General features: G+C 43.1%; 1 protein-coding gene across 2 annotated transcripts in view; it reads right to left on the bottom strand.

Annotated features, from left to right (window-relative positions):
- CDKL1 (cyclin dependent kinase like 1) overlaps positions 1-17448 on the bottom strand; it is a 62392-nt gene that overhangs the window by 14693 nt on the left and 30251 nt on the right. For both annotated transcript variants that reach the window (XM_064365850.1, XM_021668188.2), the window contains exons 2-6: positions 15936-16057; positions 7997-8069; positions 5187-5277; positions 4076-4276; positions 2032-2114 (exon numbers count right to left, since the gene is read on the bottom strand). In XM_064365850.1, the coding sequence (XP_064221920.1) occupies positions 2032-2114; positions 4076-4276; positions 5187-5277; positions 7997-8069; positions 15936-16057 (570 nt within the window). The remainder of the gene's footprint in view (positions 1-2031; positions 2115-4075; positions 4277-5186; positions 5278-7996; positions 8070-15935; positions 16058-17448) is intronic.

Genomic DNA, 17448 nt, shown 5'->3' on the forward strand with positions numbered 1-17448 from the left:
TATATGCATTATGGACATATTACGTATTGTTAAAACTTTGTTGAATTACATACTGGTTTTTTGTTTGTTTTGTTTTTGTCTTTGTTTTGAGACTGAATCTGGCTCTGTTGCCAAGGCTGGAGTGCAGTGACATGATCTCGGCTCACTACAACCCTCACTTCCCAAGGTCAAGCCATCCTCCCACCTCAGCCTCCTGAATAGCTGGGACTACAGGTGTGTGCCACCATGCCTGGCTAATTTTTGTGTTTTTAGTAGAGTCAGGGCTTTACCATGTTGCCCAGGCTGGTCTGGAACTCCTGGGCTTAAGCAATTCACCTGTCTCGGCTTCCCAAAATTCTGGGATTACAGGCATGAGCCACCGTGCCCAGTCTACACTGTTTTCACATATTTTTTTTTCACTTAAAAATATGCCGTGGCCTTTTTGTTCCAGGTTAATACATATAAATTTAATTATTTTTACTACACGATATTTCTTATTTTAATTTACAGGGTCTTGCTCTGTCATCCAGGTTGGAGTGCAGTGGCATGATCAGAGTTTACTGTAACCTCAAACTCCTGGACTCAGGTGAGTCTCTTGCCTCAGCCTCCCAAGTAGCTGGAACAATAGGCATGTGCCACCAACCCCAGTTAGTTTTAAAAAATATTTTGTAGAGACAGAGTTGCCCAGGCTCTGTTGCCCAGGCTGGTCTTGATCTCCTGTATTCAAGCAGTCTTTCTACCTCAGCTGTCTCCTGAGTTGCTAGAATTATAGGTGTGAGCCACCGTACCCAGCTCTACTATGTGGTATTTCTTTCTTTTTTTTTTTTTCTTTTTTGAGACATGGTCTTACATCTGTCGTCCGAGCTAGAGTGCAGCAATCTCAGGTCACTGCAGCCTCAACTTCCTGAGCTCAAGTGATCATCTCACCTCAGCCTCCCTAGTAGCTGGAACTACAGGTCCATGCCACCATGCCAAGCCAACTTTTTGCATTTTTAGTAGAGACAGAGTTTTGCCATGTTGCCCATGCTGGTCTCCAGCCCTTGATCCACTTGCCTTAGCCTTCTAAAGTGCTGGGATTATACATATGAGCCACCACACCTGGCGTGATGAGGTATTTCTATTGTAAGGATGTACTATACTTAATCTCCTACTGATGGAATACTAAAGGAAATAATTTCCATTAAATAATGTTACATTTTTATGCTCTTAGATAACGGTTTCATTGGAATAAATTGTTGGAAGTAGATTAAAGGTATCAACATTTCAAATTTTTCAGTTTTTAAAAAATGGGTTTCCTCCATTTGGGTTGGCTGTAGAGGGCAGGCACCAGAGTAAGGCTGGTCAAGTAAGTTCTTTTTTTTTTTCGAGATGAGTCTTGCTCTGTCGCCCAGGCTAGAGTGCGGTGGTGCAATCTCAGCTCACTGCAACCTCCACCTCCTGGGCTCAAGCAATTCTCCTACCTCAGCCTCCTGAGTAGCTGGGACTACAGGCATGTGCCATCATGCCTGGCTAATTTTTGCATTTTTAGTAGAGACAGGGTTTCGCCATGTTGGCCAGGCTGGTCTCGAACTCCTGACCTCAGCTAAGCCGCCCATCTCAGCCTCCCAAAGTGCTGGGATTACAGACGTGAGCCACCGCACCCAGCCCAAGTAAACATTATGATTTTTCCCATGGTCTGGAGAGAGTGGGCATAGTAAGTAGGGAATTTGGACAGTGCTGAGGAAAAAGTAGTTAACTTTAGCTGGATAGGTCTATGTCTAAAGGTTGGTTGGCTCTGAGCTACCTAGGTTCAACTGCTAAAACACGATAAAGGACAGGTGTGGCTCCAGCAGGGAGCTCCGCATTCTGGTGCAACAGGCTTGGTAAACTCTGTTATCAACAGCCTGTAAATTCTCATTAAGGCTAAGGTCTTGCTAGCCAATTTGCTCCAATTTTCTTTTTCTCTTTTAGACTGACCTCCAATGCAGGGTAAGCCATGGGGCTCAGGGAGGTGAAACGACCAAAGCCTAGCTAGCCTGGCCTACAGAGCCCTCTCCAAAATGGGTTACTCACCATATCTTCAGGGTCTGGAATTTTCACTCCACTGAAGTACTGATTCGTGCTAAACACTTGCTGGTGCCTAGGAATGAGATCCCCTTTGGATAAGAAGAAAGAAAGTGAAATTGGTTAGCAAACACTGACCTGTGGTTTTCTTCCATCAATGCTGTGTTTGTCTGTGCCCATATCTATGGACGCTGCAGTGTTCTCGGGCAATCAGAAGGAGAGGCATTCAGGCAACCCTCAGCAGCCTGTATTGAGCCCTACAGTGGGCAGCACACTGTGTTAGGCACGGAAGAGGCAAGCAATGGAAACTGAGGGTTTCAAGCTTCTTGTTCTCAGAGCCTACAGTGTACTGAAGGAACCCAAACCAAACAACTCAGAAGCACACACACACACACAAACACACACATACACATGCAAACACACACACACATACAGCAAAAGGGCAACAACCACAAATCAAAATCATATAAACTGAATCCTGATAGGTCAAGATATAATTGTATCGCCCCAGCACTTATAACAGTGTCTTACTAACATACAGCAAGTACTCAATAAATATTTGAAGAAGGAAGAGAGGGGAGGGGAGGGAAGGGGAGGAGAAGGGAGGGGAGGGCAGGGGGATCCTGGATTTTCTAGCTAGAAGGAATACATTTCCACATGGGGACCAACTTTTCTTATTTCACCAATTAGTGCTCACTTGGAAATCCCGTTTCATGTATGTTTAGAAGCACTTACAATGTGAAGCAATGAAACAAAAAGAGTATTTCTATATTCCAGGGAACTCTAGGAAGATCCTCCTGCCCACATTTCCATCAAATCAGCTAAAATCGCATCGCCTATATGTAAAATTCTGTATTACACTTGAAGGGGGATTTTGTTCAGAGAATATAAGGAGATACTCAAAGGTATTCTCCTGGGTCATAACTAGGCCCATTTCCCAGAGCACTGTGGGAGTTTCTACTCCAGGGTATCAAATTATCTAATTTTACTGATGCGTCCTAAAAATTTACCTCTCACTCAAATGCAAAAACTGCTGCCTCACCTCATTTTGGTGAAGGCAAAATATACCCTCTAATGCCTTGCCCAGATCTCAGTGAGCTGCATCATGAGCACAATTCCTTCTTCCTCTAGTGCCAGAGGGGTGACATGGGAAGCTGTCCTAAAATCGCTATAGGAAACACAGCCAAGAAAGGCTGAGTGCCCCTGGAAGGCCTACAAAGCACCTTCCATGTCACTGAACAAAGTCAAGCTATCAGCAAATATTTACTGCCTACAATGTGCAGACACTGGTAGAGGGTAAGTAGAAACATTAAGACATGATCTCACCATCAGGAAGTTTACAGTGTTTTGGGGAAGATAAGATTACAAGGCAAGGCATGGTGATGGCAGTTGCTACAAGAGTTTACAGGAGGAAAACTCTTGTACTTCAAACTGAGATACTCAGGGGAGTAGTGTCTAAACTCCCTGACTTTGGAAGAGGGTAATCGCCACTGATGGGTTTTTTCTCTCACCTTCCCTCCCTTCTCCTCCCCTGCCCTTCCCCTCCGCCTCCGAGGGTAGAGAGAAAGGAAAGGGTACTGTGGTGGGAAAGCAAGATGGGCAGAGAGACATCAAAACCAGGCTTCCTCCTGACACTCAGAAGGTTGGGAATCACCCTCCATAGAGTCTGAATAATCCAAACTAGTCAGGCAGCCTGGGGTTAAGGACATTCAGCTGAATTACCCCATCATCATAAATGAGGCAAACAACGAAAGCGTTCTGTAAACTGCTAAGCCCTTACAGAAATGTGAGTTTTTATTGTTGTTATGATCATTATTAATGTTTTAACTTGATCCAAACTGCTCAAGAATCCTAGGTCTTTTTGGACAATGAGTACTCAATAATTAAAACAAATATGGCCACCTTTAACGGAGTCATTTAAATGAGGCTTTGAGTTTTCCTCTTTCCTAATGCCCTACAGGGCATTAGGTGAGACTGGGAACTTGGCTCTGCCCTGCCCTAACGCGGGGAAATAATCCAGTTTTCCAAAACATAGGACAAAAACACCACTTACCCAAGGTTTTCCTAATCAGATAGAGCTGATCCACATCTGATTTTCCTGGCCACAGAGGCACTCCTGACAGCAGCTCAGCAAAGACACAGCCAATTGCCCAAACATCCACTGGGGGACCGTACTGCGTGTCCCCGACCAGCAGCTCAGGGGAGCGGTACCACCGGGTAGCCACGTAGTCTGTATAATAGTCATTAGGTCCAGCTGGCCAGTGATAGGGCATGGAAAACAAAGAGGAGGGCTGGAATCAAAACTGGAGGGGGAGATCTCAGAAGTCAAGCCTAAGCCCAGTCTTGTGGCCTTTCTGTATCACTGGTTCTCAATTCTAGTTGCACATTCAAATCACTTGAATATATTTTTAAAATTACAGATGCTCCAGTCACACTCTAATCCAATTAAAACAGAATCCCTGGGAACGTTCTGGGGGGTATTGGGCATAGTTTTTAAAGCTTCCTGGGTACAGTAGCTCACGCTTATAATCCCTGCACTTGTGGAGGCTTAGGTGGGTGGATTGCTTGGGCCCAGGAATTCAAGACCAGCCTGGGCAACATGGCGAAACCCCCATCTCTACAAAAGCATACAAAACTGAGCCAGGTGTGGTAGCTCACCCCTGTAGTCCCAGCTACTCAGGAGGTGGGAGGATCACCTGAACTGGGGAGGGCGGGGCTGTGGTGGGCTGTGACTGTGTCATGACTGTGCCGTGACTGTGCCGTGACTGTGCCACTGTACTCCAGCCTGGGCAGCAGAGTAAGACTCTGGTCTCCAAAAAAAAAAAAAAAGTTCCCCAGTTGCTTCTAATCTGCATCCAAGGTTGAAGGACACTCTTCTAAAGTAGCACTTCTGAAAAGTGTTATTTTAGCAAGAAATGGTAGAAACTAGGAAGGTAAGATACTTTTTTAATAACCACTTTACTGTAGTATAATTTATGCATAGCATATATATGTAAACCACTGTATGTATCTACACATTTTCAGTAAATACACAAGTATAATTGATAGCAGGCTTATGCCCTAAATATACAAATGCTAGCTTGTATACTTCTAGAGCATTTAGATCCTTTACTGGATCAAGAACTTTTCTTTTACACTTAACAAAAGAAAATCTCAATACTCACTCAAAAGCCGAGCAAATCCGAAGTCGCAAAGCTTAATCACGGAATGTTTTGTGATGAGGATATTTTCTGGCTTCACGTCTCTATGTATGCACTAGTGTAACAAACAAAAATAGTATTAAAGCTGATCTACATATGGGATAAACGAAACATATGACTATTTAGCAAATATTGGAGAAATCATTTAAGTCTTTCCTTGGCCTGTTGGACAACAGCAAAAGAGCAGCCTAAAATAAATCTAGTACCATCCCCGTCAGAGGCTGAATCACCCCGAACTCCTGAAAGGCCCAAAAGAACCAAGAAGAGTGAAAGGAAAATGAAAGTAGGGTAGCCAGTGTTAGCAAGGAAAAATATAGGACTCCCAGTTAAATGTGAATTTCAGATAGACGGCAAATAAGTTTTTAGTGTAGTACGTCCCATGAAAAACTCAGGGATGTACTTACACTAAAACGTTATGCTTGTTTATCTGAAATTCACAATTAACTGGGAGTCCTGTATTTAATCCGACAATTCTAGGTGAAAGGGAGAATGTTGAAAGGCGCCGGGTGAGGCCGGCATCACCACTGCAGGAGCTGCAAATTGGTGCATAAGCAGAATTCACAATTCAGTCATTTAACTGCTAACAGAACACAGTTGGCCTCGTAAACAGGACAAGACCTGGGCCTGCTGAGATAAGCTGGGAAGAGAAGGGCGTCAACCACAGCTTGCCAAGAGATCTCCCTTCCAGCTCTGACATTCACCCCGACAAGATAAACAACAGCAGGCAGCAGCCCTCGCCCTATGGGGAGAGTCGCTAGATGTCAGCTCTGTCCCACACACGAGTGCTCTGAGAGCTGCAGCCACCCCTCAGGATGCGGCCCCGCTCTATCATTTAGACTCAAATCACCCGTGGTTTCCAGCACACAGTCAACATTCTTTAACACGGTGATAGAAGAACGTTTGAGAAACTTCACATGATTTTCTCATTAAATGACAATTTTTTTGGCAAAGAATAAATCAACAACCTAATTAACAATTACATTTTTTTTTAAAGTTGGGTCAAAATACTGCTCAGGATCCCTAATAATCTTCCTCTTTGCCAAGTGTTTTCCTCTCAGGAGGAGAATGGTAGATCATCCTGCAGCCTGAAACCCTGGGGTTATTCTTGACTTAAGAATCTGGAGGGACTTGGGTTCTTCTTGGGCATGACCAGTTCTCACTCCAGAGGATCTTCGGGGTTAGGGATCAGTGTCAGTGTTTCCCCATGGGTATTGATTATTCTGGAAAATTTGGGGGTGAAATAAAACAATTTTGGGATTTTATTACAATCTATCTGGTTCTTTGCAATTAACATCCCTGAGATCTCTATTCTTTTACCACTGGCTTCACATATTGCTATAAATGGGTACACCATGAATATCATGATGACATATGGTCAGAAGTACTTGCGAGCAAGTATGTGCTCCGATTCTGTTCCAGGAATTCTTTACAAGTTTCTGCACCCACCCCCATCAGCACATGGAGCCAAACAGAGCGTCTGAGACTCTCCAGGGAACCGTGGTATGCATTCTATTTGTTTTTATCGTCCTAGAGCTGCCCTATCAGGATCTCAGTGCAGTCTCTCTTGTTCTCCCATCCTAAAGCCTGCTCTCAAGAGAGTGCTGAGTCACAGTAATTAACAATATGGGTGTCCACTATCCCCCGTGTATGACAACGATTATAGCCTTTAGCTAGTTGGAGGCTCTGCAGGGAGAAGTGCTGTCTACTCTCATACTTCCTCCTTCCGGGAATGCAGCATCAGGAAAAATCATTTGGAACAACACAAAGAAGGAGATTTAGCCCTACCACCTAAATTGACCCTGGTAGTTGGGTAGGATAAAATATTGCAGTGAAATTGCACTCGTGGCCAAAATGAAGCTCTAACATTGGAATCTGGCTTCTATGCGCAGGCAGTGGGCAGTGTTGCACTGGATGGAGCATCAGGCTTCCCGGCATCTGTGAAGCCATGTCACCAGGGCAATAGTCTACTCTGCCTCTGCCAGCCAGCTGTGGCCGGGAGTGTCACAGGCTTTCACTGGATCCAGACTCGACACTCATATCTCACCAAAGCAGACACTAGCACTTTGCACTGCACTTGGGGCTCCACCTCCTGCAATTGACGTACTGCTGCTAAGCAGCCATGAGTCACCTGGGGTTTCCCCTAATTTCACAGACTTCTGGGAGTACAAGACCATATAGACTCCAAGTGAATGGGGTTCTGCCTTAAATCTGAGTGGTTTCTAATCAGTATAAATGTATGACTAATTTTGGGGGTTTTTTTCTTGTGGGTTTGTTTTTTGAGACAGGGTCTCGTTCTGTCATCTAGGCTGGAATGCAATGTCATGATCTTGACTCACTGCAGCCTCGACCTCCCCAGCCCAAGCGATCTTCCCACCTCAGCCTCCTGAGTAGCTGGGACCATAGGCACACACACCACACTCAGTTAACTTTTTAAATTTTTTGTAGAGACAAGATTTTGCCATGTTGTCCAAGCTGGTCTCGAACTCCTGGGTCCAAGTGATCTGCCTGCCTTGGCCTCCCAAAGGGCTGGGATTACATCCAGGAGCCACCATGCCTGGCACTAGTTTCTTAAAATCATAAAAATGCATGTTTTATATAACCTAAGCAAGAAGGAATACCTAGGTTGGCATTTTTAGCCTCTATTTACCCAACCTGGCTTATGAAGATTTGGGTAAAAATTTTTACCCACAAAAGTGTGATATAAACTTTGTACAAGGCTCCATCTCAGCTTAAGGGGAGCCTTCTCACTTTTCAAAAGAGATCATGAGACTTACATTGTGTTTATGGCAAAAATTTACAGCTTGCAGGGTCTGCCAAGTTATGCTCTTCACGAGATGTTCCGGTACCCTAATAAAAATAAAGAAGCACAAACACATTCTTTAGCGTAGCCATGGAATTCAGCTCAGGAAAAGAAAAAGTAAACCAAGACAGGCTTTAGTAGTGAAAAAACCCTAGGTGGCACACAGTCATCTTACTCATCAAACAGTCATTCCATGAATCCAAAATGTAAAAATGTGTGACCAGCACACCGTTGAATTCTAGCGACAACAGGTTAGCAAAGATGCAAACATCTACTTTTTAAATTATTATTATTATACTTTAAGTTCTGGGATACATATACAGAACATGCAGGTTTGTTACATAGGTATACACGTGCCATGGTGGTTTGCTGCACCCATCAAACCGTCATCTACATTATGTGTTTCTCCTCATGCTAACCCTCCCCTAGCCCCCGACCCTCTGACAGGCCCCGGTGTGTGATGCTCGCCTCCCTGTGTCCATGTGCTCTCATTGTTCAACTCCCACTTATGAGTGAGAACATGCGGTAGTTGGTTTTTTTGTTCCTGTGTTAGTTTGCTGAGAATGATGGTTTCCAGTTTCATCCATGTCCCTGCAAAGGTCATGAACTCATCCTTTTTTATAGCTGCATAGTATTCCATGGTGTATATGTGCCATATTTTCTTTATCCAGGCTATCATTGTTGGGCATTTAGGTTGGTTCCAAGTCTTTGCTATTGTGAACAGTACTGCAGTAAACATACATGTGCATGTACCTTTATAGCAGAATGACTTATAATCCTTTGGGTATATACCCAGTAATGGGATTGCTAAGCCGAATGGTATTTCTGGTTCTAGATCCTTGAGGAATCGCTACACTGTCTTCCACAATGGAAGGACTAATTTACACTCCCACCAACAGTGTAAAAGCGTTCCTAATTCTCCACATCCTCTACAACATCTGTTTCCCAACTTTCTAATGATCACCATTCTAACTGGAGTGAGACGGTGTCTCATTGTGGTTTTGATTTGCATTTCTCTAATGACCAGTGATGATGAGCTTTTTTTCATATGCAAACATCTACTTCTACAGGTAAGGACATGAAAACCTCCAGGGATTTCAACAAGTATTTATAACCACTGGGAAACTGCCTGGTAACTTGAGCTCCATTTCTACAAGGAATTTTTTGTTGATGGAACGTTAGTTACTATTCAGCACAAAAGATGCTGTTTATTTTTTCAAGTTGCCCCAAACCGATGGCTTTGAAGCAGGACTCATCTTCCACGTGTGGGCACATGGTCTCTCAGAGCAGCATTGCTGTGTTTGTTTGTTTGTTTAGATAATGAAGACTTTACTGATTATAGTGAAGAGCTTTACCTTGCAAACCATGTAACAAATGTTAGTAATAATGTAAAAACCCGAGGCATCCTGGTTCTTTCCCCATGCTGCCATGGCAGCCAGATGTACCCTACTTACATCTTTCTACCCTCTTCTCCATCACACCAGCTAAACTCCAAGCCACTGCTCCCAGTGCTTCTTCCCTGACTCAAATCTTATGTTACCAGGGCAATCAGTAGTCCCAGCAGGTACTTTGTGTGAATTAGAAAGAGGCACCTTGCCTGGGAGCATTTAAAACAACAACAACAACAAACCAAGGCAGGGAGTGAAAGAAATGAACCACAGAGAGTGTGCATTTATTTTTGAGACCCCAACCCACTGGCTGGACTTACTGTTTTGATAAATCAAACATTCAACAATGTTGCTCTGGTCAGCCAAAACTAATAAGTAAATCACAGAGGAAACTCTTGAGTAGGCTGCATTAAGGGGACCACAAGAAGTCACTTTTAACCTCTGAGAGAGGCTACAAGGCCACTGTTGTCACAGGCCAGACGTTCAGGAAATCCTTTCAAGCAGATCAGAGGGTGTTTGAACAGAGAGTGGGATCACAGGAAGGAAAGGAAGAGGCCACTTCCGGGAAGGATGGTTGGACATTGCTGGACCGGGGCTCTGTCCCTGGGCTTGAATTTGCTTCTCTCCAAATTCTCTTTTCCTTGTGTGAGTGGAATATAGGCACAGACACTGGAAAAAAGTCACTGTCAAGAAAAAAGGCTTAGAAAAATGCAACTAAGATGATACATTAGGGGAAATGCTTTTCCCCAGCCTCCACTTTTTATTTTTTTAGAGACAGGGTCTTGCTGTGCTGCCCAGGCTGGAGGCAGTGGTGCTATCATAGCTCACTGAAACTTGGACTCCTGGACTTAAGGGATCCTCCTGCCTCAGCCTTCCCCATAACCTCTACATTTCATCCAGAAAAGTGGAATATATTTTTGACTATTCAATAAATTGAGTATTTTTTTTTTTTTTTGAGACAGTCTTGCTCTGTCGCCCAGGCTGGAGTGCAATGGTATGATCTCAGCTTATTGCAAACTCTGCCTCCCAGGTTCAAGTGATTCTCCTGCTTCAACCTCCTGAGTAGCTGGGAGTACAGGCATTTGCCAGCATGCCTAGCTAATTTTTGTATTTTTAGTAGAGATGGAGTTTTACCATGTTGGCCAGACTGGTCTTGAACCCCTGACCTCAAGTGATTCACCCACCTCGGCCTCCCAAAGTGCTGGGATTACAAGTATAAGCCACCATGCCTGGCCTGTAAATTAAGTATTAATATCGGATTACCTATAGTGATATAGTAGCAGGCAACTTTAGTTCCTACAAACATTTCCTCAAATAAATTATATAAAAGGAGCATATAAAAGTAGGCCGGGCGCAGTGGCTCACGCCTGTAATCCCAACACTTTGGGAGGCCAAGACAGGTGGATCACAAGGTCAGGAGATCAAGACCATCCTGGCTAACACAGTGAAACCCTGTGTCTACTAAAAATACAAAAAAATTAGCTGGGCATAGTGGCAGTCGCCTGTAGTCCCAGCTACTCGGAAGGCTGAGGCAGAAGAATCTCTTGAACCCAGGAGGCAAAGGTTGCAGGGAGCCAAGGTCACACCACTGCACTCCGGCCTGGGCGACAGAGTGAGACTCTGTCTCAAAAAAAAAAAAAAAGTAAATTATAGTCACATATCATTATTGCTTCTTTAATCCCCAGCACATTTAATCCCCAGAATTACAAAATTCTCAAATGTGAAAATTCTGTACAAACTACCTAGTGTCATCTTGAATTGGCTACTCACTTCACTTCTTTACTCAGTTTCTTTTCTGGAATGCAGAGGCCTCGGACTCTGAGATTCCTTTTAGCTGAAACACTCAGATAATAAGAGGGGCCAGGTTTTCTCTGTTGGAGAAGAGAGTTACAACTATAAAAAGGGGAAAAAAATAGATAGAATACATTCTGTGGTGTTGGACTGAGAGAGAGAGAGAGCGAAAGAGAGAGGGCATGAGAGTGCTGTGCTAGAAGCGGTGGACCACGTTATATAGGGTAGCCCAGAAAGCTGCTCTGGTTAAGGGAACATCTAAAATGGTGGTTAAGGTGGTGAGAAGTGACCAGATTTTGGCTATATTTTTAAAATAGCACTTCTAGGATTTTCTGAGAGATTCGATGTGAGAGAAAGAGAAGAATCAAGGAATGACATCACGTTTTTAGCTAGAATAACTGGTACATGATGGGGCCTTTACCCCAGAGAACACTGGAGGAGAAACTGGCTTGAGGGAAGGGATACTTACTGGACACCCCAGGGAAGACTCTGAGAATACACAGGTGAGGAAGGCCCAACTCTTTGCCTTGGGATTTGTAGTTTACTGGACGAATAGGATATGTAAATAAACAATCCCAGAAGATCTTACAGAGGGCAGTGTGCTGGCAGGCATCGTAAAGGAGTCAAATGTGAGCTGTAAGACAGACAGCAGGAGTTTTCCAGGCAGAGTAGAGAAAGTAGGGAAACCCACGCTTGCTGAGCAAACGGCATGTCCTGAACCCTAGAATGCAAACGATTTGGTAGGACGGGTCATGTATTATGGGCAAACTGGTGGGGAGTGGAGAGGCTAGAGTGAGTAAGATCTTGTATTTCATGCGAGGGAGATTTCCCCACACCAGTAAGCTTTGGGGAGCTATTAAAGGATTCTATGTAGGAGGTGGCATGTTCAACTTTGTATTTTAGAAATCTGTACTTAGAAATATAAGAAGTGATCGCAGGACATTCTGAGGGTTAAGTATATTAACCTAAGGGGATCCCACCTGGCACCAAGCATGCTGGTAACCCAACCTGGCAACACCAGCATCAGTAGCTTATTCTTTGCTGATATTGTCTAATAAATCAAATAGAAACTGAAAGATAACCGAAGTCTTCTGACTTCTCAGGTACTTGATCATCAATCTATTCATAGCATTATAGAGCTAGAGGTCCCCTTAAACTTTAGCCAGTCCTAAACTCTCATTTTTACAGGTGAAGACACATGTAAGCAATTTGCCCAAGGTCACTCAGATAATGCTAACTCATCTTTGCTGCGAATGTGCTTACAAAATTTTATTTTATAGTAGGATGTCTCTAAATTAAAAAGTTTTCATAATCAAACACCGCATGTTCTCACTCATAGGTGGATGTTGAACAATGAGAACCCATGGACACAGGGAGGGGAGCATCACACACTGGGGTGTGTCGGGGGGAAATAGGGGAGGGACAGCAGGGGGTGGGGAGTTGGGGAGAGATAGCATGGGGAGAAATGCCAGATATAGGTGATGGGGAGGAAGGCAGCAAATCACACTGCCATGTGTGTACCTATGCAACAATCTTGCATGTTCTTCACATGTACCCCCAAACCTAAAATGCAATTAAAAAATATATTTTCTAGAACTAAAAGAATTAAATACCATTTACCAATACCAATAGCAATTATCATTCCAAATAATAAAACATTAAAATCATTCTGATTGCAATCAGAAACTAGATTCCCCTGAGGAAAGCAACTTTACTAGTCCAGGGTATATCCACTGACATTCTTCTCATTGCTAATAAACATAAGAGAATTAAATAAAGGAATAAATATTGGCAGAAAAAAAAAGTTTTCATATGATGACAGACTGGATAAAGAAAATGTGGTGCATATACACCATGGAATACTATGCAGCCATAAAAAGGAAAGAGATTATGTCGTTTGCAGGAACATGGATAAATCGAAGCTGTTATCCTCAGCAATCTAATGCAGGAACAGAAAACCAAACACCACAAGTTCTCACTTAGAAGTAAGAGCTGAACAATGAGAACACATGACACAGGGAGGGGAACATTACACACTGGGGCCTGCTGGGGGCTGGTGGGAGGGAGAGCATCAGGATAAATAGCTAATGCATGTGGGGCTTAATACCTGGGTGATGGGTTGATAGGAGCAGCAAACCACCACTGCACACATTTACTTATGTAACAAACCTGCATGTCCTGCATATGTATCCCAGAATGGAAAATTAAATTGAATTTTAAAAACTTTTCATATGAATTTCAAAATCTTTGGTTGATACAGTTTAACATTTACTCCTTAATGATGACAAGCAAAAATTTGAAATTGCATTTAAAGTAGATGGGAGGCCGAGTGAGGTGGCTCACGTCTGTAATCCCAGCACTTTGGGAGGCCGAGTCGGGTGAATCACTTGAGGTCAGGAGTTTGAAACCAGCCTGGCCAACATGGTGAAACTCCATCTCTACTAAAAATACAAAAATTAGCCAGGTGTGGTGGCGCATGTTTGTAGTCCCAGCTACTCAGGAGGCTGAGACAGGGGAATCATTTGAACCTGGGAGGCGGAGTTTGCAGTGAACAGAGATCGTGCCACTGCACTCCAGCCTGGACAACAGAGTGAGACTCTGTCTCAAAAAATAAAATGAAATAGATTGGAGAAGTAATGATTATTCAGTATGATCAAAAATGACTTATTTTTAAAACAAGCAAACAAAAAATCCTCAACCTTCAAAATAAATGGATATAATCTGGTTAAGAATATATCTTATTTTTCAAACATGTGCATTTAATAGTGTTCCTTAAGTAAATCTTGTATTTGGCAAACCATAGCATTTTACCATTTCGAAACGAGGTTGCTTGTAATTAACCACAATCTACAGGTTTGTAATCTACAGGTTTTTCTGTTTTCTCTCACTCCCATATTAAAGCATTTTCTATTTCCCGGAACATATAACCTATTTCAGCCAGTGGAGTTTTTAAAAATCTGCTTTCAAAACTGCAATGACCCTTTTTCTTCTGCTCAAACTGTATGCCAAATAAAGAGCTGAACTTCATGGCTTCTGACTCCTACAAATCAGTGTTCCCAAGCCACTCAATATGATTAATCAAATACATCTCTTTGGTACCACACAGCCATAAGTAACTTATATTAATAAGTATAATTGAAGTGTCACTTGCAAGCCGTTAAAAGATCAAATATCAACATATGAATGTTTTCTCCTTTGAAAACATAATTTCTCTGTATCGATGACTTTCTAAAGGGAGGTGTCTGTCCTCTTGGCTTTCTCTGGCTATGTAAATTAACATTCTGAAACATGAAAAGTCTGTGCTATGGTCAGTAACGAACCACAAGCCACAAGCCTGGAGGTCACAGCAGATCATATACAACCATCACCACGCGGCAGAGCAAACCCTTGGCAAAGACTTGAAAGAGGTGTTGGAGGAGCCTCAGCCTCCAGCCAGTGAAGTGTGAATGCGAGCCATTCACATTCCATGGAATGGGACACCATTCCACAGCTCTGATCTATAATCCATTCTTATCATCCCCAGCCAGTTGGGCTCCCAGGAACAGAGCCAAAAAAGGAAAGGATGGGATATTTTTCATCCCTGGTCAATTTCTCTCAAGTCTCCTCCCCTTTCAACTCCAAGGCCACCTCCACCATGAAGCCGCCTTTGAATAATATCTCCCAGGACCTGCTAATCATTCCACCCTCTTCCTCCAGCCACAGTAATTGGCCCCAGGGATACTTGCATCACCTGAGCTGAGCCAGTAGGAGTTCCACTGGACTTAATGTGCATGTGCTACCTCTTTCTTCTAGAACAGTTACATAGGTTGATATAAGTCTGTGGCCATGCTTTTTATTTTGTACTTTTCCCTTCCAAACTCCTTCCATCCCCTGCCACCCACATACCCTCCCAAATCCACCATATAAGGAAGCTTATTTGCAAGGCACAATGAAGAAGAATAAGGGCTGGGGGAAAGTGAGAGAAAGAACAGCCACCACCTGTGTTGCCCTGCCTGAAAACACCCAGCTGAGGAGTGGTTGGGTGCTAGAATCCAGTCTGCTCACCCTGCAAGAGGCTGCCTTCAATTGCAGGAAGGGACCCTCTCCTCCTTTTTCCTTTTTTCAGACAAAGGCTCTGTCTGCTCACCAAGCCTTCTTCCAGTGCACACAAAGATGTTGCATATGCTAGAGAGGGATGCGTGGTAAGATCAGCTGAGCCCCCGGAGTCACTCCCACCCTTCCCAGTTACAGCCGCAACACATTTTTTTTCACCTATGCTTGCTTCAGTTGGGTTTTTGTCACTTGAAAGCAAAGAAATCCTGAGTAATACAGCAGATGAGACACCCAGATTGCTTCTGATGAAATACCATGTTTGTTTTAGTCTCAAATTACCTAGTAGCCATTGCCTTTGGACTCTTCCTTTCAATCTCCAAGCGCTTCTACCTCCCTAGTCAGGCAAGGACTAACTGATATCCTTCCTTTTCTTAGAGACTGAGATCTCTTCTATGCAGCAATGATGTACCAAAGAAATCAACTTCAATCTAATGATGCTTCTGCTGGTTTCTTCATTAAAATTAAAATGACTATGATCTCTTTTGTAACATTTTTGGTAATTTTTCTCCCATCCACCTCGGCAGCAGAGTATGTTGTACAAACACTGGCTGTTCTTACCTAGTCTTAAAAAGAGTCATTGCTCCTTTTTGCTCACAAATCCCAGTGTGTTTTAGTTTTGTTTGTAAGGGATGGATCACTCACCCTCTTTGGTATCTGTCCAACTCATGGAGAACTGTGTGGTCACAATATTCAAACACGAGGTGAAGCCTCCGTTTCCTCCTGAAGACTTCCAGGAGGTTGACAAGGTTGGGATGCTTGAGTTGCTGAAAATACAAAAAAGCAAAGTACTAAATTTGACTTGAGAAAGACAGCTTTCTCTAATCTTGATCCAACAAAAGTAAGCTGTTTGTCCTTTAGGAGTTTCATTCTTGGATTGAAAGAGGCTGTAAACAGTATCATCTCACCACCTTTTTTTTTTTTTTTTTGAGACAGAGTTTTGCTCTGTCACCCAGGCTGGAGTGCAGTGGCACAATCTAGGCTCACTGCAACCTTCGCCTGCCAGGTTCAAGCAATACTCCTGCCTCAGCTTCTTGAGAAACTGGGATTACAGGTGCCACCACCACACTTAGCTAAGTTTTTGTATTTTTTTTTAAGTAGAGACAGGTTTCCACCATGTTGGCCGGGCTGATCTCAAACTCCTGACCTCAGACGATCTGCAAGCCTCAGCCTCCCAAAGTGCTGAGATTACAGGTGTGAGTCATTGTGCCTGGCCATCTCACCACTCTTGACAAGCTATTTGTCAGTAGCGTGTAAGTGAAAGATGATTATAACCCAGGTAGTTGGTGAGGGCAAAGAGAGGTATAAGAAGGCTGGAAAACAGAAAAAGAATGAAGAGGGAGAGGAGACGTTAATACAAACTCAGCTTTCAAGGTTCAGATCAAATGCCCCTTCCTAGGGTCTCCATTGATCTCCTCAAACTGGTTCAGTGTCTTGTATGTCTAAAAGCCCCCCTGAAGTATGACTCTTTCAGAATTACTAAGTAATAAATAATTAATATGTAATCCTTACTTAGTAATTATTGTTCAGTTAATTGCTTAATGTCCTCTGGTATCAATAGATACGATAAATTCAATAGAACATGTGAACGACGGCATCAGGGTCTATGTTCTTTTGTTTATCAAAATGGTGTTTTTGTACTTCTAGCACCAGGCCCAGTACGTAACAGGCATTCCATTATTATTTACTCTCCAATTTGATGTGCCTGAAAATGTGTGTCTAGGAAAAAAAAAAAAAAGCCCAGGAATGAATGCTAGCTTTGGCAGAGATGAATCTTATACCTAGCTTCCTGGCCCTTTCTGGACATAATCCCATCAGAAACACTACAACTAGGCACTGATCTCTTTTTTTCGGCAAAAGAAAATAAGAGACTTACATTAAGAAAAAAAAAAGTCACAGGAGAACACATCAATCATGGAGCCCCTTCTGCAGTGCCCATTCTTGTTCCACGATGTGTCAGATCACGACTAGAGTCCATTTTACCTACCGTTACACGATTTAACAGTTGGCACATTGCTCCTCTTTTCTGAATATTTTTTGATCGTGCCACCAGATAATTTTCCATAAGAATTTTACAATCAAGTGTTGCTTTTTTTTTTTTTTGAGATGTGTTTCATCCTTGTTGTCCAGACTGGAGTGCAATGGCAAAATCTCAGCT

Source organism: Aotus nancymaae, unplaced genomic scaffold (genome assembly GCF_030222135.1).
Source record: "Aotus nancymaae isolate 86718 unplaced genomic scaffold, 86718_ANA_hifiasm-v0.15.2.pri h1tg000062l, whole genome shotgun sequence".
In the NCBI taxonomy this organism is placed as follows: domain Eukaryota; kingdom Metazoa; phylum Chordata; class Mammalia; order Primates; family Aotidae; genus Aotus; species Aotus nancymaae.